At 39.9% G+C, this 22,324-nt stretch overlaps 1 protein-coding gene across 3 annotated transcripts in view; it reads right to left on the minus strand.

The window, feature by feature from the left end:
* crim1 (cysteine rich transmembrane BMP regulator 1 (chordin-like)) overlaps nt 1-22,324 on the minus strand; it is a 211,305-nt gene that overhangs the window by 12,319 nt on the left and 176,662 nt on the right. For all 3 annotated transcript variants that reach the window (XM_060934200.1, XM_060934199.1, XM_060934198.1), the window contains 5 exons: nt 13,071-13,192; nt 9,891-10,103; nt 6,963-7,178; nt 3,292-3,513; nt 2,966-3,154 (listed from right to left, as the gene is read on the minus strand). In XM_060934200.1, coding sequence (XP_060790183.1) covers nt 2,966-3,154; nt 3,292-3,513; nt 6,963-7,178; nt 9,891-10,103; nt 13,071-13,192 — 962 coding nt within the window. The remainder of the gene's footprint in view (nt 1-2,965; nt 3,155-3,291; nt 3,514-6,962; nt 7,179-9,890; nt 10,104-13,070; nt 13,193-22,324) is intronic.

The following is a 22,324-nucleotide window of genomic DNA, read 5'->3' on the forward strand; positions in this document are numbered from 1 at the left end:
AGAGTTGTCTGAATGACAAATAAAAGATTGCAGCTACAGAGCACCAAGTCAGTCATGGCTTCGGCCTCAGACGTGTGCCCGTTTGTATCAGTCTGTACAGGAGACAAACTTTTCATCATCCTGACAACAAGAGCATGAGATATAGTCACTGGACTGGAAAATGTTTGTAAGAGCCTCAGATTTTCCATCTGACTGGCTTGAGAGACTAAACCTTAGTTAACAATCTTTTTCTCCTAAATGTGTTTTTTGTGCTTTTTTCAGTATCAGTAAAATGTTCTTGTTCTGGAAAAAAAAAAAAAAAAAGCTTTGCCTGGTCAGGTTAAGTGACAACAAGAGTGCTCTGAGAGCACAATATACCCCGCTGGCAACTATGCCGTCAGTGTTGTGCATGAACGCGTTCAAAAGAACGCGTTCACTGAACACGCTCGTTTTTCCATGAACTTTGAACTGAACGCAACGACTTTGTAATGAAAGAACTTGAACGTGAATTCGTTCAAATTATGCGACATGAACGACAAACATGAAGATGAACGAAACATGAAACCTGATGAATCGAGTGGCACGTCTACTTGCAAGATATTTTACGTTCTACTACTTCACTGTCAGTCTGATGTTGTTGTCACTCACTGCCCTGAGGTGCCGCGTGTGTGCAATGCATCATGGATAACGTAGTGTGAAGCCGGAGATAGTGGATGGCTCTATGATTTGGCTCCATACTACGTTACCCATGATGCAGCAGAGCAGAGTAGGCGTAACCCAGCGTTCCCTAGCTACAGGCAGCAGACAGCGCGCACACCACAGCCGGCGCACACTCACAGCAACATGGCCAGTGAAAGTTCAAGTAGCGGCACGGAGAACACAGATGAGTACAATGCCAAATAATTTTAGAAATTTGATTGTTGTGTGCATACACAGATGTGTACTGAAGAATGAGGCTATCTGAAGTTTTCCTGTTTTGTATTTTGAGAAATAAAAAGCCCTTGAGCATGCATCCCTCTGTCTGATCAATATGGTTGATATGGTCAATGCTGTTGATATGGATCTTAAAATAGCACTCCTTCAGTGTATATACATATTGGCAGTCATCTTTTTAGAAACACACACATTTATGAGGAAGTCTAGTTGTCGTTTATTAGAAGTTACTGTTAGTTGAAACTGAAAGCATTTGTTTGAAGTAACGTTTTGGTAGCAGTGGTTGAGTCAGTGAAGAAATCAAAATATTTTGTCCTTTTTTCCATATATAGTATGTACAATAACTTCCATTTTGTGTGATAGAATATAATATCTATAATATGTGAGTAGTTTTGAGCTAGAATGTAGCATATGATTTTAGTCTTTATTTTCATATCCCACCTAAAAGTAAAATGAACTGAACTTTGAACTAGTTCAGAATTAAAACTGTGAACTATGAACATGAACAGTTCACTTTTAACATGTTTGAACTGAACTTGAACTAGTTCAAAAAAAGTGTGAACTTGCACAACACTGTATGCCGTAACTCTGGTAAAATGTGACTGAATTGAACGAAATTACAATATGCGTATGACCGACATGTAACAAAGAATCCTGTCAAGTTTGGTGAAATTCCTCCAAAAATTGTGAGAGGAGTTGATTTCAGAAGGTGAGCACCCTTCCTGGGACGGATGGCCATCACCACGACATAATCCCCCTTCGGTCCTTTGGACCAGCCGGGGATAAAAATTGCGAGGGACGTTGATTTCAGAAAGCAAGCACACCTTGATGAAATTGCCAAAGTACAAGTTTGTTAATAATCAAGGGCATAACTCTGGTAAAATTTGCCCAAATTAAACAAAACTTCAAAATGTGTATAACTGTCATATAACAAAGCCTTTTGCCAAGTTTGGTGAAATTCCTCCACAAACTGTGAGAGGAGTTGATTTCAGAAGAACGTACACCTTCATGAAATTGTCAAAGTACAAGTTATTTAATCAAGGGTCAAAACTCTGGTAAAATTTTCACAAACGAAATTAAATCGCAATATGCGTATTACTGTAATATAACAAGGCCTTTTGCCAAGCTTTGAGAAATTCGTCCAAAAATTGTGAGAGGAGTTGATGTCGGAAGGCAAACACACCTTCATGAAATTGTGAAAGTATAAGGTTGTTAATCAAGGGCCGTAACTCTGGTAAAATGCGACCGAATTGAACAAAATAACAATATGCGGAGTATCGACCTATAACAAGGCCGTTTACCAAGTTTGGTGAAATTCCTCCAAAAATTGTGAGAGGAGTTGATTTCAGAAGGAAAACACACACTCATGAAATTGTCAAAGTATAATTTTGTTAATCAAGGGCTGTAACTCTGGTAAAATGTGACTGAATTTAACAAAATTACAATATGCGTAGTAGCGAAATATAACAAAGAATCCTGCCGAGTTTGGTGAAATTCCTGCAAAAATTCCAAGAGGAGTTGATTTCAGAATGTGAGCACCCTTCCCGGGACGGACAGACGGACGGAAATCACCACAACATAATCCCCTTTCAGGCCTTTTGGCCAGCGGGGGATAACGAAAACTACCAGTTGATAGCGAGATGTCTGTCTACCCTGCACTTAGAACTTTTAGACACTCCCGCAAATCTGAATTAAGAACCACGTGCCACATTTTAGCCGTTTTGCACTGACAATACAACAGTACACAGTAAATTCTGCAGCTGATAAATATGTGGAGTGAAATGGGACACAAAGACATTCTTCTTTTAGTTTGATTTTACTCAATTATTTTTTGCATATATTCCAATCCTGCATGGCCATAATATGGCATTCCTGGAATAGTTGTGGTGTAAGGGCTTTACTCAAAGGCCCAACAGTCTAGCAGTGCTGGGAGTGAACCCACAACCTACTCCTGACTACCACAGAACCTTGACCATCAGGTTAAGATGAATGCATCTACAAATGAAACACAAAATGTCTATAACGTGCACGTGACTGTCCATACTTAGCTGACCTGGGCACAAGGGACAGCAGCTGCCCTCCACCGTGATTGGCTGGTGGCAGGGGAGGGCAGGGCAACTGACTGTGGAGCACAGTGTCTGGCCCTGCAAGCAGTAGCAATGTGTGCAGCTGTCAATGTCCCAGCGCTCCTCGTCCACATATGTTTTCCCGTTGAAGTGGCACACAGCTCTCGGTGTGGCATCTACGTACCAGCAAGAAACAGATGTTAAGAACCGCCACGTACGATCAGCCTGAAGCCAACTAACATTATGTTAATACTCAAGACAGTAATGAAAGAATCTGGTGTAACGTACAGAGCTTGGCATATCTGATTAGTACCTAGGCAATACGGGCAGCACTGGCCCTTGCGCAGGACAGGCCGAGCACAGTTAACCGGAGGGCAGGACTCTGAGAAACAGCTGATGACTCCATCCACACACACACAACTGGAGCAAACGTTGGGCTTCCAGGACTCGGCTGCCAGAAAGATGTCCCCCTCCTCGTTGCGGCAGTAGCTGGGCATGCTGTTGTTGCTGGGGGCTGGCGGAGTGAGCGACTCATCTGGAAAACAATAACGGAGACGATGTAGAAAATATTAATTTTTATAAAAACACAAAATCAGTGACCTTTAAGTAAATTATCTGTACTGTATAAAGCATAAATCATAAATAACTTGGTTTTAAACAAATATGAAAACAACCACACGGAGATCAGTTATTGAACCCACTGAGCCACAGCCAGAAGGATGCACATATTGAGTGACCTTTAAAAAGCTTTTAGATGTGCTCCTTCCTGAATTTTGTGTTTACTGATAAGCATGTTGAATCTGCTTTTGCAGCTCCTTTGCAAATACAGGGCTTATCTCCCAATAGAGCACACCATTCCTATCTTATTTTTACATCTTATGTTTTTGAAAGATCATTTACTGGATTACAAGGAGCAATTAGGAAAACCACCAGGACATGGACAAGAAAAATACACAGCAGTTCACGTCTGAGATTTACTGTGTCATCCAGTGAGGACAAATGTTTATGTAATGACCAACACACAACTTTTTCCCTCCTCTCACCTAAATGTGCTTTGCTAAATTATTGTTTGATCTACAAATGTGACAAATGATAATGGCTGAAATGATAATCACAATTGTTTTGCTCAAACGATAATTCATGAATATTTATCATAATTATTCAGCCAATTTAGGAACAAAATATAATTTGCATATTACCGAGAAAAAAAACAAAACAAAAAACCCCAAACCAGCCTGCTTTTTCGCACTGTGCATGATAATACAAAAGGGAATGCTTTATTAATACTTTTAGATTACACTCTAAATAAATACAAACAAATCTCATACGATTTAACACCAGTCACAAAGGAAAAAAAACAACAACATAACATCAGCTAATTAGCTCCCTTCTGATAAGGAACGTATGAATAATAGTACGTCCCTAAAGGTATCTCGTGTTGGCATGCTGATGAATGTAATCCTGCCTCTGCCTCTCAGCTTGCAATAACATGAGAGAAGACATGTAAAGGTTGTTAGTGCACGAGTCGGTGTGAACATGGTTCCTAAACAAAGCCACGACCCTTCATCGCTCAGTTCCCTCATGTCACTCACGCTCCACCTGCCGCCATGCGTCTAATTCAAGCCCATCAATATTCATGAGCCCTCGGCGAGTGCATCAGCCTTCCTGCAGCTCTTTATTCTCCCGTTCCAGCTGGAGAGCACTGGCTTATCTCAACACAAGGAGCGAACAGAGTGGCCAGACTGGGCGAAATGAATTTGTTTGTGTTTTCCAGCTCTCTTGCAAGCTGCTGTATTATCACTGCATCGTGCTGAAACATCTGTAAGCCTGCCATGTACCACTTCCTCCGCCTAGTAATCGTCAGGGTTTCGCTTATACATCTTTTTCACAAACCTTTCTTCAGACCATGGCTTACAGTGTGACAACACCGCAGCTGTCAGCAAGCTACCTGAAAATGACGCGCTGCTATTTGACCACTCGAAAGTGCATTTTGTCAGGGTGTCTCTGACCTTGGTGTTGTTCTAACAAGCCTCTGGAAGGTTGTTTGTAGTGCAGGAAGTATGACGGCCCTGCATAAAGTGGGCTCGATATTTATTTCTGTCCTCTCAAAAATACATGAAGCTGTACACTGATATATATATATATATATATAACCCCCTCACGAGCTTTAAAGGAGAACTGAAGGCAAATTTTTTATCTTCAAAATTCTATTTCTCTCATTTTATTAAATACAGGAATGCATTTCTGACAGTTATTTTGTCACTGCTATAGCAAGTTATGAGTGTTTGAAATATGCTATGTAATACATCAGTCCATATGTCAAAGCGATGGCTGTAAACAAGATTCGTTGAGACCTGTGCGAGACATCATAGGACGGAAGTAAAACGTACAGCGGAAATCAAAGTGACCGACATCTGCCAACGTTGTCAAAAGACGCGCGCGCCCTCTTTCGAATGCTGATGTAATCGAGCCGGAAGTTTTGCTTGTTTTGATAGCGATCAGGAAAGTTTGAAAAAAGTAGCAAGTAATCGTCATTTAAACTCGTTTTTGCGCAATATTTTGTTTGGAAAACAGTTTTCAAAATGGCAGCACTGACACCTGGCTGACACTTCAACGTGTCTGTTATCACCCAAATGAGGATGGGTTCCCTTTTGAGTCCGGTTCCTCTCGAGGTTTTTTCCCTCATGTCGTCTGAGGGAGTTTTTCCTTCCCACCGTCGCCACAGGCTCGCTCATTGGGGATAGATTAGGGATAAATTAGCTCATGTTTAAAGTCATTTAAAGGGGAACAGAGGGCAATATATAGAGTAAATATAACAATAAAACACACATTAACGAACCTTATTCAAGACTTACAAAAGTTTTTTGTTCTAAGGTTGGAAAGTTATAGTGTTTTGAAAGTAGCTCGAGCAAACTGTTTCCGCAGTTTGAACAGCCCGCCATGATATTAATTTTATCCAATCAGAATGCACGTTCATTTTCTCTGCGTAACACTCATGACGTATGTATGTGCCCAGTTGTGTTCGCTCATTGAGGTTGGGAATAGCACGTGTGAAATACCTGTTTCTGCCTCTTGCGACAATTTCGCAAGTCCACGGGTGGCGCCTATCTCATTGCAGCAAATAAATTCTGCTGGACTCGTGAGCAACTCCACGTTACATTTTCCACACGAGCACCACGCCGTGTCACCTGCACACAGACGCTCTGCCCCACGCTCGCCGTGCCCATGGTCAGCATCAGTCTCATCCTTGCCGTCATCCGAGCTTTCTTCTCTTATTTCATCACCGGAGTCGAGAGTACCTCTCCTAGGTTCAAACTGGTACCCTTCTAAGCCATAGCCTGCTTGCAGTGTGTCTTGCGGGATCTCTTCGTATGATTCGACAGAGCTGTCGCTTTCACTTGATGCGCCCGACGCCATGATTACACGCTTATCTCCTCTATTTCGGAGAGTTCCGCTAGTGCAGTGGGTAGCGCTGACGTCACGGTCTTTTAAAAATGGCGACTCTTGTGCGGTTTAGCGTATAAAGTATTATATTTACAATTACCAAGATATTTCGTTGTTTTCTAGTATATAAATTTGATAGAATACTTAAGAATACGTTACTTTGTCACATCAGCAACTGTATACATTATATTTGGTACCCCTTTAAATTCTGTAACTGCTTTGCGACAATGTCTATTGTTAAAAGTGATAAAAAAATAAACGTGACTTGACATTTCGAAGTCTCGTGCGGATAAGTGACGCCTGCTGTGGACCAAACGAGCTAAATTCAACATGGCTAAAAACCGAATAGGCCGATAAGTATAATATTTAATTGCAATTAGTTGCCAATACGAGTCACGATATAAGGTTACTAAAATCAAAAACATAACTGAATAACACACTAATTAAGAAATAAAGCAAGTTTAAAAAATGACTTCAGTTCCCCTTTAATAATGAAACAGGATAGGATAGGGCAGGAGCGGGGATTGTGAGAAATCTCACCTGGGCAGTGCGGGCAGCATGAGTCCTGTGTTCTGACTGGGGTCTGGCAGAGCAGAGGAGGACACACCTCGGTCTCGCACAGCACACGGCCGCTGTGGCAGGTGCACTGCGTACATGAGTCAATATTCCACGTCTCTCCTTCCACAAAGTACTCCCCACCCGGGGCGAGACACACAGACGCCTCGCTCAGCTCTGGCCTGTGAGAGCCAGACTCGTCTAGACAAGAGACAATACAATTTAGCACATTTCACAGAATTTTCCAGACACCCAGTCACAGACCAAAAATACTTGTTGAAATGGAAAATATCTACAAGTATAGGCAGTGTGAATTAGTTACTCAAAAAATAATATGGCAGAATACTCTGCTTAGATTTACGGGTAGACTTGTGTGATACAATAATATCAATGACCCTGATTATATTACTGAATTATATTCTGTCACGGTTATAATTCAAGTCAAACCGCATTTTTTTTTCCATTTCAAACATATACAGCTGGTGCAGTATTTAACTGTGGGAAGAAAATAGTGGACCACCATCGATTGTACAGGGTGACGTAATATAATTGTGGGGAAAAGGCATCAATGGTGAGGAAAATCTACTAGTTTGGTGCTCACAAGTGTGTGTGCGTGCATGCGTGTGTTTTACAGAAACACTTTTCAGCATAGTGGGTAATATTAGTACATTTCTTGAATCTGAAAAGTTGAACTACCTAAGAAACATATATCAAGGCTTTAATGTATGATGAAAAGGGTTTTTTTGGTGCTATGTAGTCTATTTAACAGTTATTCCACAAAATCGAGTCATGCATGAGCTGATAACTGACAAGGTGTGTAGTGCTGAGTTGGCTATAAGCCATGTACGACGAGACTGAGTGGAATAACTGTTTTATTCTATCCACACTCACTGAATTTTGAGAAACAGAGCATTTTTATTTTTTGCAAGTTCAATAAATAAAAATGTGTTTTAAAATGTTATTTTTATTTTTAAAAGTTGTTTTCATTTTTAAAAGGCAATAATAATAATTCTTGAAAAATAAAAAAAGATATGTTCTTACCATCAAATACTTTTATTCCATATTCTGTTACTTTTTTTTGTTTTGTTTTTTATTTTTTTTGGGGTGGTGGTGGGTGGGTGCATAGATTTACATAGAAGACTAGATGCCTCGTCCCCGTTGCCTGTCAACGAAGTCGAACGTCCGCACATGGCGGCCATCTTACCTCAGACAGCTGGCTTACCCATTACATTGTGTTGGCAGCGATATGTACTTTTCAGATGACCGTAACTTCCTCAAATTTCAATCGATATTCAAACGGTTTGGTTTGTTATATAAAAAAAACCAAACGGATGTATTTATGATATTAATGATGAATAATCATTTTATGTTTAAAAAAAATACATGCTGAAATTCCTATGCTGTGAGAAGCCTAACACTGCATACTTATGGATAACTGCGGCCTTAGGACAAATAACCGTACAATTTATTTCCAATTTTTAGTGAGAATATTTTTGCATGTGATAGGGCCGTAGGGGAAGCTAAAGTTAAATAAACAGCTTACTCACTTACAACCTCACACCCAAATGTAACAATACAGTATGATACTGTTGTCCTAGGCCAGCTGCTCATATCAGGAACTGTATTGGACATTATTTCACTAAGTAAATAACGCTACCGATTATCCTTAAAAAAATGATGCATTATCTTACTGGTGAAAGGTGATCCCGTGTGCCCTACTTTCCAGACATCGCCGGTTCGAGCAACTGAAAGCCACGCAGAAGTCTGGCATCTCGTCACAGTCAGTAATTTAATTTCCTCTAGAAATCATAATGTAAGTTGTTTTAAATTAACCAACCCGAAAATGAAAACCATGCGCAAGTGCAACTTCAGTTATTGAAAATATTATCTCATGACCTTCCATGTAAAATTACTTGGTGCTACGAGCTAGCCTAGCATGAAACACAACTTTGACAAAGCTGCAGTAAGTCGTTTTTGAAGAGAAAAGGTACGATTTTAGCATGTTCAAGCACCCAGAATTACAACCACATTAATAATGTTTTAAGAAATCAAACCATTTGTATATACGTCAACATTTCAGCGAGATAAGAGTATAAACATTTAAGCATCTCAATGGTCTTACCTCAGTGTATCGCAAATTCTGTGGAAAAGCTTGCCTGTGGTAAGATGGCCGCCCTGTGCAGACGTTCTGGAATACGCGGTGAGGCATCTAGTCTTCTATGTATATCTATGGGTGGGTGGGTTCTTTTTCTTTATCATTTTTTGGCAGTTGACAAACCAACTTAAAGGTGCATTACCGCCACCTACTGGGCTGGAGTGTGGAACAGGTGATATTGGGGGTGGGACAAAAAAAACCAAACAAACAAAACTATGTTCTTTTAACTATTTCGGTTTCTTTTAAATACTTGATAATTTTTGGGGTTTTCAACGAGCGTTTTTATTTGGTCCTCGGTTGGTTCAACAACACACTCTGCCATTTTGTCTTTCTCTACTCACGGTATATGAGCTGATATCCTAAGTAGTAGAGTAGCTAATCAGAGCGCGTGATTGCTCATGTCCAGTGAATGTGGATAGAATAAAAGCCATTATTTTTAATATTTTTGGTACGTTAGCTTATTTAAGTCTATGTTTTGTTTTAAAACCATGTAATACCTGAATAAATTGTCTATAATTGATTGCTGAAACATTCACATTGTTTTATTTTTAAATTAATTGCAGTCGACACTCTACTGTGCCACTCAGTGGGGTCAATTGTTTGGGTGTTTTGTTGGTCTTTTGAGACAATTAGACCTTTTAAAGGTAATCACAAGTCCAAAAAAGTCATCGTCATACAAGCTTGCTTATGAGACACACCACAGCAGTAAAAGAGCATATACATAGTGTCATAAAAAGTGAGTAAATGTAGGTTTAAACCTGGGCAGGAGGGACAGCACTGGCTGGCACGGATGCTCGGGTTGTCACAGTTAGGCACAGGGCAGGAGATCAGGGCACACATCTCTCGGCCATCGTGGCAGTAGCACTCCCTGCAGCCATCGTGCCAGCTTTGACCATTCTCATGTCTCCGACCGTCCATAGAGAGACACGAGCCCAGCTTAACGGAGGAGCCAAGAGAAGGAGAACCCTGGTCTAGAAGCAGACGCACAAAAACCCCACTAAAGTGTTAAGAGTCGCTCATTAATTCAAGTGTGCAGCTGATTTCAGGAGTCCACATGATTTATTCTTGGAACTTTGTCACAGTAAAAGCAGTTAGTGCACATCTCAATAAGTCCTTCACATCCTTAAAAGACACACAAATGCACACTTTTTCTATCAGCTGTACTTCTATTTAAATGCTTGCCACTTGACCTAATCAGTAAGGTGCTGTCCCTACCCACTCGATTGGCTGTGGGCCACAATTCAGTGTGCAGTGTCTTAAACCCGGGTCCCCAGTTCCCTCTGCCCTCGCTCTAACTTCACTGTATCTGCCAGAAGCAACACAGTGCAAACAACGAACTGAGCCCAACTCATTACCATGGAGAGAATTCACTTTGATTAAAATCCTGCCATTGAGATGAGAGACGAAGATGCATTTTCAGAATTTTAAAGAAAATTGGATGGAAAAAAATATTTGGTGTTTTTTCGTTAATCGGATCACAGCTTGGGGCTGCTCATGAATATTTCACATGCAAAAATCCATTATTTGGGGCACATCAAATGAAAACACAAGATACACCAGAGAGTACAGAGACTGGGAAGAAAGATGCCTTTTATGAGCAACAGGTGGATTTGTAAATTAAAAAAAAAAAAAGTGTGTGTGTGTGTGTGTGTATATATATATATATATATATATATATATATATATATATATATATATATATATGTGTGTGAGAGAGTGAGAGAGATATGAATATTTGTATGCTCTACTGCCAGCGTACTATACACTCAGGAACGGCTCACACTGCTGCCGTCTCACCAATCAAAGGTGTACAGTGATGACACCTCAGTATGTGAGGATATATAAAGTCATTGATATTCTTTGGATAATGTGAACCGAGCACTGCAAGGTTCTCTTAATGCCCGTTTTATTGGATTCTTGTAAGCTTAGATAAATCTCTGAGGAGTGATTTGGATCCCACCCCAAAGACCAGGCACTCCATTTTTTTGTGTTGAGGATGTACATCATTTATGTTACAGTAGGCATATCAGCTGGCCGTGCTGTGAAAATTGTGCATGCAGACGCTCATTTAAGTTTCCAAATCTGTCATTGCTTAATGAATATTTTCTATCATGAATACTACCATTAAAAGCTCATCATTTCTGCTTTCCAAAGAAATTTATCTTGTTAAGATCCGTTCAGTGCTTTGGGAGTAACGGCAGGTTGAAGTTGGTACAACAGAGTAAAAACTCTGCTCGCGTGACGTTGGGAAACTGCCGGTGCTTTTTGAGTCACAGGAAAGCAGTCAGGCTCGCTCTCTTTTCTGATCAATTTCTGACTGAATCACTCAGGGATGTCAATCAGATAACGTTTATAGGGATGTTCTCTCGCTCTCACGGTTTCTGATGAAGTATTCAGCAAAATTTTCCGTCTGCTAGTTTTGATATTATGCTTCATGGGAGACTTTGAAGTGAGTTTTCATAGCTTTACCTACTTATTTTTTTTCAAATGAAACTGATTCATGTCAGTATATAACTATTTTAGAATATAACTGCAGTTATTTTGATGAAAAATATTGAGATCTTATTGGTCGGAATGATATTCAAAAAAAATGGAAGTCAGAAACGCGAGTGTCAATTTCAATTCAATAAATTGGAATTGTTTATTGGATGCGGCTCACGCAGTTTTTTCGAGGTTCGCCTTGAAAGCTGTGAATATTAATCGAAATAATCATTTATATTCTTTCATATAAACACTAATAGGTCCTACTTCTGAGAAACACAAAGCTCTACAGAGCACAAAGAGGGTATTAGAAATAATCTTTTATTACTTTTTTATTTTAATAGAGAATGGTAGATGTGAATGACATTCAATGCTTATTTATGCCTATTTTATCATTAACATTGATTTCTCCTTCTTTGTGATGTATAAATCAGAGTTAAGATCAGCTTTATATTGCACACAGAAAGCCATTTGGTGAAACTTTGAAGAAGAGAGTGTACCGATTTAACGTTGTTACCTAATGAGCATAATTAATACGAATTAATTACTAATTTGCTTTTACTAATTTTAAACTTTGTACTCAGTATACAACCATCTATGTGCCTGCCAATTTCCATGTAAATATCTTGAAGAATGAAAAAGTTAAGAAAAAACATTTGATCTCATTCATTAATGAGGCCCATTTTGGACCATGTGATCCTCATACAGAATATTGTGGCAGTTTTCTAAAAATTAAGCTGTTTTTTCAATCTTTGGTTTGTAATATCTCAAGAACGGATAAACACATTTTAATTCTGTGAAAAGTATGTTGTTCGGCATTCAATTCTGAATCTAATAAGACCAGTTTCAAGCAATTTGGATTGAATTTTCACCGGATATGCCTAGTTACAACATAAGAAGAGTCTCAAATTCATACTGCGCAGTACAAGGGAAACATCTCTTGCTGTTCTTATGGAGCGTTTTTGGTTTTTTTTGTTTTTTTAGAACGCCTTTACTTGAGTTGCTCTTTTGTAAATTTAGAACGTGTTTTTAGACACATTTTGCTTCATATTTTCTTTATCTACATTTTGACATACATATTTCACTAAATTGCAAGAATGTCTGTTTACAAGAAGTCTAAAAATAAGTGGCCAATTTTAGGGACCTGTGTGCACTGAATGCTGGTGTGTACATCAGGAAGTCATCAAATGAACCAACATTCGTAATGTCAAGTTTAATTTGTGTGAAAAAGATTCAATTATAAATTAAATTCTTTATAATAACATGTGAGTGGACATTGTTATTGCTCATGTATATACTAATGCATGTGTACTGTGAATGCGTAACACACCAGGTGTTAAAGACTGATGTGTATGACGCCATAATTGCTGGTGTGTACTGGTTCAAGTAACAGCTGAAATCAAGAGAATTATTAATGCTTAATTTGACACTCCAAGCAATAGAAAACAGAAGCTTACCTCTGCACTGGCAAATGAGGCAACCCTGCTCGTCCTGCTGGAAGCCCACTGGACAGGATTTGTCACAGGGCAGCTCAGGGCATTTTTTACAGCGACAGGTATCGCAGCCATGCTTGTTTTTACTGTTAGAGAAAGACAGAAAGACTAGACTTACACAAGTATAACAGAAATACCATCATGTACTGGAAATCACCAGGGCGAACACACTGTGCGCTCAAACGTACACATTAAGATTTTCCTTCACTGGAACTACGAGGACTAAACCTGTTCCAACGTAAAAATACTCACATGCACAAAGCAAGATCCATAATGACATTGTTTGCCAAGGCTGGAAGAACTTGAGTGGCCTGTATAGAGCCGTGATCTCAACTACACTGAACGTCTTTGGGGTGAATTGAAAAAGCAACTGTGGCGTTTATCAGGAGTTCTCGCCTGACATCAGTGCTGAACCTCTTGCATTCTTGTTGCTGAATGGGCATAAATCTCCAGAGCCATGTTGTAAAATCTAGTGGGAAGCCTTCTTAGAAGAGTGGAGGCTGTTATAGCCAAGTCAAGTTTATTTTTATTGCGCTTTTAACAATAGACATTGTCGCAAAGCAGCTTTACAGAATTTTAAGGACTTGAATATAAGCTAATTGGCGAGGAAAAACTCCCTCAGACGACATGAGGAAGAAACCTTGAGAGGAACCAGATTCAAAAGGGAACCCATCCTCATTTGGGTGATAACAGACAATGTGATAACATTTTTAACAGTTTTAACATGAAGTCCGTTTTGTTGAAGTTATAAACTGTTCATTGATGGAAACTTGAGTGCAAAACTGTTCGTAACAACTGCAGTCCTAAAGTCAGCAACTCAACTGTGGTCGTCAGCCATAAAAGCATTACTCTAAGTGTCCAGAGCAGTATATAAAGTAGTTACAGCAGTAAAGGAGGAACAAGGTAATAGTAATGCCCATGGTTTTGGAATAGGATGTTAAAAACGGGTGTCCGTATACTTTTGGCCACACAGTGCATCACTCTCTGTCTATATTTCTCCTGCTATATTTTAAATACATTAGTAAATAATAGTAAAACCGGTATATGGGTCAGTCCACCAGATTTTCAGACCAGATGCTCAGATTATGGTTTGTGAGTTATACCTGCTGTGTTACACTACCAAGCCTCCATATGCAGAAAATACAAACCAAAGTGAAATTGGACCGAGGGAAGTTACTGTAAATCTGACATGAAGTGTGCGTGAAACCCCAAATGGTCCATTTTCCAGGCAGAAAGCCTTCAAAATGTCTATGATGTTTCAGCTCGGTCTAAAGTGTATTTTTGGACCACAATGACACTACTTTTACTATGGATTTGTAAAACCGCTATCGGTAATTTAATCTGATGCCTTGTTGATTTGGCAAATTCATTTTTGGCACTGTGCTAATTATGTCAGACTATTAGTCACCGATACTCTGTTTCTAACATGGGACCAACTTTAACCTGTACAAAATGTTACCAACAAAGCAAGAACTGTTGCTGATACAAGATAGTCAGTCATAAAATGTGTTTTTATTCTTTCTGACCTCTGAATGTGCAGTGTCAAAAACATGGAAACCAGCCCTGTGTCTGAAATCACTCACTCGTTCACGACTCCCTACTCATTATCTAGGGAATTACTATCTAGAGGACTATATAGTGAGCTCATTGATAAAATGAAAAAACACTTTCGGACACTACTCCACCACGCTGTTATTTACGTCACTACTGTCGCACAATTAAAACATGCCAGATCAGTCGGCTGGCGGGTTTTCAAAAATAATAAATACTAGGGATGAGTGACTACAGCATTATCTGTATCTGTTAACCATATGAATTATCTGTATCCGTACTCTGAGTGGGCGGTGCCTAACCCGGAAGTGGGCGGGATTTAACCAGGAAGTGGGTCTGGTTGTCTTGAAACAGGCGGGGCTTTAACCAGTATGCTATTTTAAGCATGCATTTGATATGGGTTGATCAGAAATTGTTATATTTATTGCTGATTAGAAAATTATTTACAGGACAGCATCAGCATTGAGCTTCAGATCAATGGTTTTGATCACGATAGCAAACGAACTACTTACAGAACAAGTTTTGCAACAATGAATACAACACATGCGGTTGCAATTATGAAATGAACAAGAGTTTTCATACTCAACATAACTTTCTTTTTTTAACTTTTAATTTTTTTATGATCAGTGTGATTTTTTTTTTTTTGGTTCTTTTTTTTTTTTTTTTAATTTCCACACCAGGTGTGTGTGTAGCTTAATTTGTAATATTATTTATACCACTACTACCTAGAAAGTGTTAGACACTCAGTGCGTGAAGTAAAATAAAACTGGTCAGAGCCAACTGACGGTTTAAAAAAAAAAAAAAACTCCAACGACCGGCAGAGAGAGAGAGAGAGAGAGAGAGAGAGAGAGAGAGAGAGAGAGAGAGTGAGTGTGTGTGTAGCTTAATTTGTAATACTTATACCACTACTACCTTTATTTTTACATGAATTACAGCAAGAAAGTGTCAGACACTCAATGCGTGAAGTCAAAAAAACTGTTTTTAACCGACGGTTAAAAAAAGAAAAAAAAATCTCCGACAGGCAGAGACGCAACGTGAGTCGCTTTCTACCAAGCACCACATCTGAACGAACCCATGTTTACCAGAACTCTACTGGTTATAAGTAAGTACAAACTGAAATAAAAAAAAACTTGAAGCTGAAGAAACCCGAAACGTTAACGGAAAAGAGCCGCGAACCTGAGTGACTGAGGGAGAGACAGAGAGCTGTTCTCTGTGTGAGTGAGCAGAGCGATGTGTGTAGGGGAGGGGCGCTGTGACGCTGTGTGAGGATTTTCATTCAGGCCGAGCACAGATATTGACTCGTATAATACTCGTACTCGGCAAAAGTGCTTTATCCGTACCGGATACTCGTTTCAGCCAAGTATCCGGCTCAACTCTAATAAATGCATGTATTTTTGTGATAAATCCATATGATACTGAGCGTATGTCCCACATTCAAAAATACAAAGTACTTTGTGTCTGCTGCATCTTTCAGTTCTTTTAAATCAAAGCTGAATACTTTCTTCTTTGCTGCTGCCTTTTATTAAATCAAATTTGATGCTTTTGATCTGATTTCTTTCAGCACGGCCGCAATGCATGATGGGATATATTACTTGGTTAGTGACCATCGGTTGTACACTACTTTACGTGATGCATTGTGGGATACTATGAGTCCACTATATAGGGTGTAATAATTCTCACTATACATTTGGACAGCACTACAAAATGGCGACCTCACTATATAGTCCACTATATAGTGAGTAGGGAGTGATTTCGGACATGGCAGGACTCAGAATCAGTCAGTACATGTACAATGAATGGACGCCATCGAGTGTTGACTCATTTCCGGTTCTGGACAGTAATTACATGGTAGTCATTTAAAATGAGTCTCTGTCTCAAGTCCTCTAGAACCAGCCTCATTCCAACACAGTTGTGGATGATGTTAAAAGTGGTAAATGTATCCCATAGGGGCGCTACTGAGGTGATTATTTGTTGATAGTTACTGGATCAGCCAGCGAAAACGGTGCAAAACATCGCACGCTTTTCAACGCCGTTTTACACATTCTGTAAACAGAGCATCTGGTACAAAAATCCCGACACATTATTTGTACCGTATCTTTTCAAAGTCCAGTAGGATCTATTGGATCCAATTGGTTTTTCCCTGCTCAGCGAAAGGTCAACTCTGACAGATTTCTAAATATTAATGGTGCTCAGTGTGCATATATATATATATATATATATATATATATATATATATTTTTTTTTTCTTTTGTTCTCTAGCTTAGCTGCCCTCTAATGTAGATATACATCTCATATCATTTCCAGTGTAGAGACCTACAGTATGTACCACGTTTTAAATAATTTAGTATGTGGTCAAGATATTTCTCCATATCAACTGAATATATTGTTCCTTGGCAGTATGTTTTATATATTCTCCCATATGGGGAGAATAATAAGTACAGTATAAGCTAGTCTAATCTAATACAAACTTGTATGTATTATGCACATTGTACTGTCTGATGTACTATAAAGTATATCTACAATCTAATTAAAATGACAGTACAATACCTTTGTACAGTAACACAGTGTATAGCGAGCTACTGTGACATGATTTTTTTTTTTTCCCCAAGGGAGTACGAGAGCAGTTATATCAGGTACAGTTATATAATGGAGGGTAATTACATTACATTACATTACATTACAGGCATTTAGCAGACGATCTTATCCAGAGCAATGTACAACATACCCGGAGAGGTATCCGGTTATTTAGCACTAAAGTCTTTTAGCACAAGTTCTAAAGTCTCTTCGCACTATGTTCTTTAGCACAACTCTGGATTATGGTCACAATAATTGGAAAAAATACTCATCTTGATATAGGAAGGGGTTAATTATAATTGCTTAGGGACTGAAAGCCCGAATTTCTGCTGCTGCACAACTGACTGTCAATAATTACGCATTTGCTAAATTAATTAACCGGGGGATTATGTCTCTTGCCCTGCTTGACAACATGTGTTCTGCCGGCTAAGAGCAGAATCTATTCCGAAAAACTTATTCAAATTATTACAAATCCATTTGATATCACATATTACTGTTTTCATATTTATTTGACTAATAAAGCTATTGAAATAGCTGCACATAGTTTTCCTTTCTTTAGACCTTTTGTAAAAAATTTAAAATAAAGAAGAAACAAAAAGCTTTCTTTAAACTCTGATCATCTTGTAAATTTCGTTTCACTTTTCATTCTTTATCAAATTAGCAAACTGTAAATAATAAATATGATATAATTTAAGCGTCGCACTTTAATAAAGACAAAACAAACCTGGAAGTTGGCTGTAGCGGTGTACTGTGTCAGGGGACGTGCGGTGTTAAATAATTTGGAGGGAGGATTGGTGATTAACATACAGTACGGGCTACATCAAACACGGCGGTTTCAAGATGACGGAGTGGGGAAATGCAATCGCTCCTTTTCAATCGGAATCTAGGCAACTTTCATTAAAAAAAAAATCCATCAAGCATCTTTAAACATGATCAGTAAGTATTCATAATAAATATTGATTGTTCTTGGATCTGGGGCGGCATGGTGGTGTAGTGGTTAGCGCTGTCGCCTCACAGCAAGAAGGTCCTGGGTTCGAGCCCAGCGGCTGAAGAGGGCCTTTCTGTGCGGAGTTTGCATGTTCTCCCCATGTACACGTGGGTTTCCTCCAGGTGCTCCGGTTTCCCCCACGGTCCAACGGCATGCAGGTTAGGTTAACTGGTGACTCTAAATTGACCGTAGGTGTGAATGTGAGTGTGAATGGTTGTTTGTGTCAGCCCTGTGATGACCTGGCGACTTGTCCAGGGTGTACCCCGCCTCTCACCCATAGTCAGCTGGGATAGGCTCCAGCTTGCCTGTGACCCTGTAGAACAGGATAAGCGGCTACAGATAACGGATGGGTGGATGGATGTTCTTGGATCTTGTGCTAAGAGACTTTAGAACTTGTGCTAAAAGAAAGACTTTTGTGCTAAATAACCATAAACCCCCAGAGCAGCCTGGAGAGCAGTTGGGGGTTAGGTACTTTGCTCAAGGACACGTCAGTCATTCCTGCTGGTCCAGGGAATCGAACCAGCAATGTTCTGGTCCCAAAGCTGCTTCTCTAACCATTAGGCAATGGCTTCCACATATTATAGTACTTAAATAGCCTAGTAAACTAGACCCACCCGCCTAGCGCCCAAAAATATTTTTGCCTAGCGAGTGGGTCTAGCCTCGCACCATATAAACAAAAACACCCCGGGCATCAAATCGTGCCCGCCAATCACAACGCAAGGTTTTTGTTTGGATTCTTTGGGCGGGCTTTTGCAGGAGTGACGACAAAGCTGCGCGATGCTGGAGAAAGCACAGCAGGAAAGATGGCTACGGCTAGTGAACAGCGCGCGTTTGACTCCGCTTTGGAATCAGTTTTAGAAGAATTAGACTTGGAGTTTTCGTTGAAACATGAGCAGGAAGAGGCTCTCCGCTCATTCCTTTTCAAGAAGGACGTTTTCACTGTTTTGCCGACCGGCTATGGCAAAAGTCTGATCTACCAGCTGGCTCCGCTCGTAGCCAAAAGGATGGGGCTAGTTTGTGCAGTACGAAGAATTAATAAACAGCTTTGAAACATTACTTTTTGATTGTTTCTTATTTTCCCGTTATTTTAAATTTAAGGGAAATTATTTCACCAAACACCACTAAATAAAAACTCTCAAAAACAGTTTAAGCAAACCCTTGAAAAACACTTGGAAAAAAAAAATGTGTATGTGGTACAGACTCCAAACTTGTGGTCATTATCTCCAAACTTCTTAATATCTAGAACCTGTTTATTAATTAATACGCATTTTGAAAAATTATTTAATTTCAAGGCCTCCCCCACTGCTTTCTGTCGCTCTGACTACGTCACAGTCACTGTTGCGCTGATTGGTCAGAGCGTTGGCCTATACGCACAGAGACAGTTTGAAAGACAGCGGTTTGTTCCTCCCACCCCCTTCGGAAATGTCTACGGATCGAGGCCAGACTAAATATTCACATTTAGTCTGGCTTGCCAGGCTAGTACTTAAAGGCATTTTTATTATACATGTATCATGGTATTTTTAATAGACACATGCTCATAAAATGCCAGTAAAAGAGTTCCGCAACATTAAAAATACGAACACATCAACGAATTCTGAAAAGTATTTCGCAGAGAGCAAGAGGAAAAAAACTCACGTTAACATCTGATAATCTGTTCTTCTGAGCAGTAAGAGTCTGCTGGTGTTTTTAAGTCCTGAAGACACTAGCGATATTTCATAAAGTGTACTGTAATTTATCAACGTACTGATATCACATCATCATGTCCAGCCCAAGCCAGTGCCAATAAAAAAGGAACACATTACCCACATTGGTTGACATTAAGATCAGAGAGAGAGAGAGAGAGAGAGAGAGAGAGAGAGAGGTTGAGGTTGCTGAGACAGAGATCAGTGAGGAGATCGAGTTATGAATGATAATAAGCTAGGATAACCTTTAAGTTAGAATTTGTCATTGCTTATGTATATACTGATGCATTCATATTGTGCGTGCGTAACACACCAGGTGCTGAAGACGAAGCCCAATGTCATCAGTTAACGCAGGACAGAGAGGGAAAGAGTGACAGAAAAGGAGAAGGGCTGAACCTTTCATGAAGGCATGTCAGCAGATGGCACATTAAAACCGACTAACCAAAGGGACATAACGAACGTTCACGCCACTCAGGCATCTTTTTTTCAGCACGCCCTCTCGATCGTCTAGTGGCGAGAAGCACCACAGCCTTTAGCATATACACACACACACAATTCACTTGTCCATCCTTCCTCTTATCTCACAAATAATAGCCATGAAGAGCAGCCATATGCAATGTGTATTTGGTTTGGTGATAAGAAGCTATCAGGTGCGAATTCCCTGCTGCAGAAGAGCAATAGATTGTGAGAGAATAAGTAGATTGCACATCTCTTCATGCATTATTCACACCTGGTGCTGTGCAGGCCCGAACAACTGCCATCACTTTGAAGGAGCATAAATAGATATCTAAAATTAGAATCTTTGATGTGAGCAAGCCGGCTCACTGGATCCTATAAAGCAGCAGAATTGACAGAGCACCCATGACGACACTCAGATGAACAAAGGAAACAGTTTTACACGGCGACATGGCTGGAAAAACTCATTTCGCTGGAGCTTATAGAGAAATTTGGCCTCCTTCGCGATCTCTGGCTTTGGATGGTCGCTAATCCATCATCTGAAGAAACATGTCATGACGTGAATCAATAAAATTGCTCTGGATCTGCCATTTGAAGTGTAGCTGATATTGGGTCGGGGGTCTTTCTCTCTATGTGATAACTTTAAGGATTCAGGAAGAAATTGCCTTGACATCAGCTGTCGTGTTCTGAGACGTTTGAAGGTTTTAAGAAGAAAAGGAAAAAAAAAAAAAAGTAGAAGTACAATAGCAATGCAAGAGCATCACCAAACCGTTTTACTTTTTAAGATGTTGTGAATTACCGTGATCAAACATCAGAGTGATCAAACAGCCTCTCGATTACGTTCATTATGTCTTATATTAGATATGGTTAGGTTGTTTTTTCTTTTTTATCAGACATCTAGTTTTAGGTTTGTTTACCTGACATGTTTCGACATGCGTAACTGTCGTCTTCCTCAGAGTGTCACCGGATGTTATTGGTGACGCATCTCATCAGCTGATGTTTCCGGAAGGCGTGACCTTCCTGTCTGGTTTGACAGGTCGGTCACGTATTCTACTGTCCGTTCGTCCCCTGCAAGATGGCACTCCAGGTATGGGAGAGCATGTATGCTCCCTCATCCCGGTTGATGGTCCTCGGGCTTCGCTTTCGGATCTCCATGGCCTCCCTGATCCAGCGCTGATGTTTGTTATCTTCTGTGCGGAAACATCTTTGGAAACATCAGCTGATAAGATGCGTCACCAATAACATCCGGTGACACTCTGAGGAAGACGACAGTTACGTACGTCGAAACAAACCTAAAAATAGATGTCTGATAAAAAAAGAAAAAAAAAAAAACTAACCACAGGGATGAGAGTGGGTGTCATCAAAAAAGCAGAAAACAAGATGGCGCCCGAAGCCAACGGGGGGGGGGGCTTCAAGATGCCCCCCTGGAAAATTTTGAAAAATAAGGCCTTACAAACCACTTGTCCTGCAATCTGAGCTGTAGTAGATAAAAAAAAAATATATCTGTTGTCTTTTTTATATATTTACATGAAAATATGTTTCAAAATCAATAAGAGTATTGCTTGAATTCAAGATAAAATCACATTCTACATTCAAGGGTATGGTTATAATTCATGATCAACAAAAACGACAAACTAAATTCACATTAAACTTGAGTTTTATTAATTATCAAAATGTTCATATAGGCGGCACGGTGGTGTAGTGGTTAGCGCTGTCGCCTCACAGCAAGAAGGTCCTGGGTTCGAGCCCCGGGGCCGGCGAGGGCCTTTCTGTGCGGAGTTTGCATGTTCTCCCCGTGTCCGCGTGGGTTTCCTCCGGGTGCTCCGGTTTCCCCCACAGTCCAAAGACATGCAGGTTAGGTTAACTGGTGACTCTAAATTGACCGTAGGTGTGAATGTGAGTGTGAATGGTTGTCTGTGTCTATGTGTCAGCCCTGTGATGACCTGGCGACTTGTCCAGGGTGTACC

Source organism: Neoarius graeffei, chromosome 11 (assembly GCF_027579695.1).
Source record: "Neoarius graeffei isolate fNeoGra1 chromosome 11, fNeoGra1.pri, whole genome shotgun sequence".
Lineage (NCBI taxonomy): Eukaryota > Metazoa > Chordata > Actinopteri > Siluriformes > Ariidae > Neoarius > Neoarius graeffei.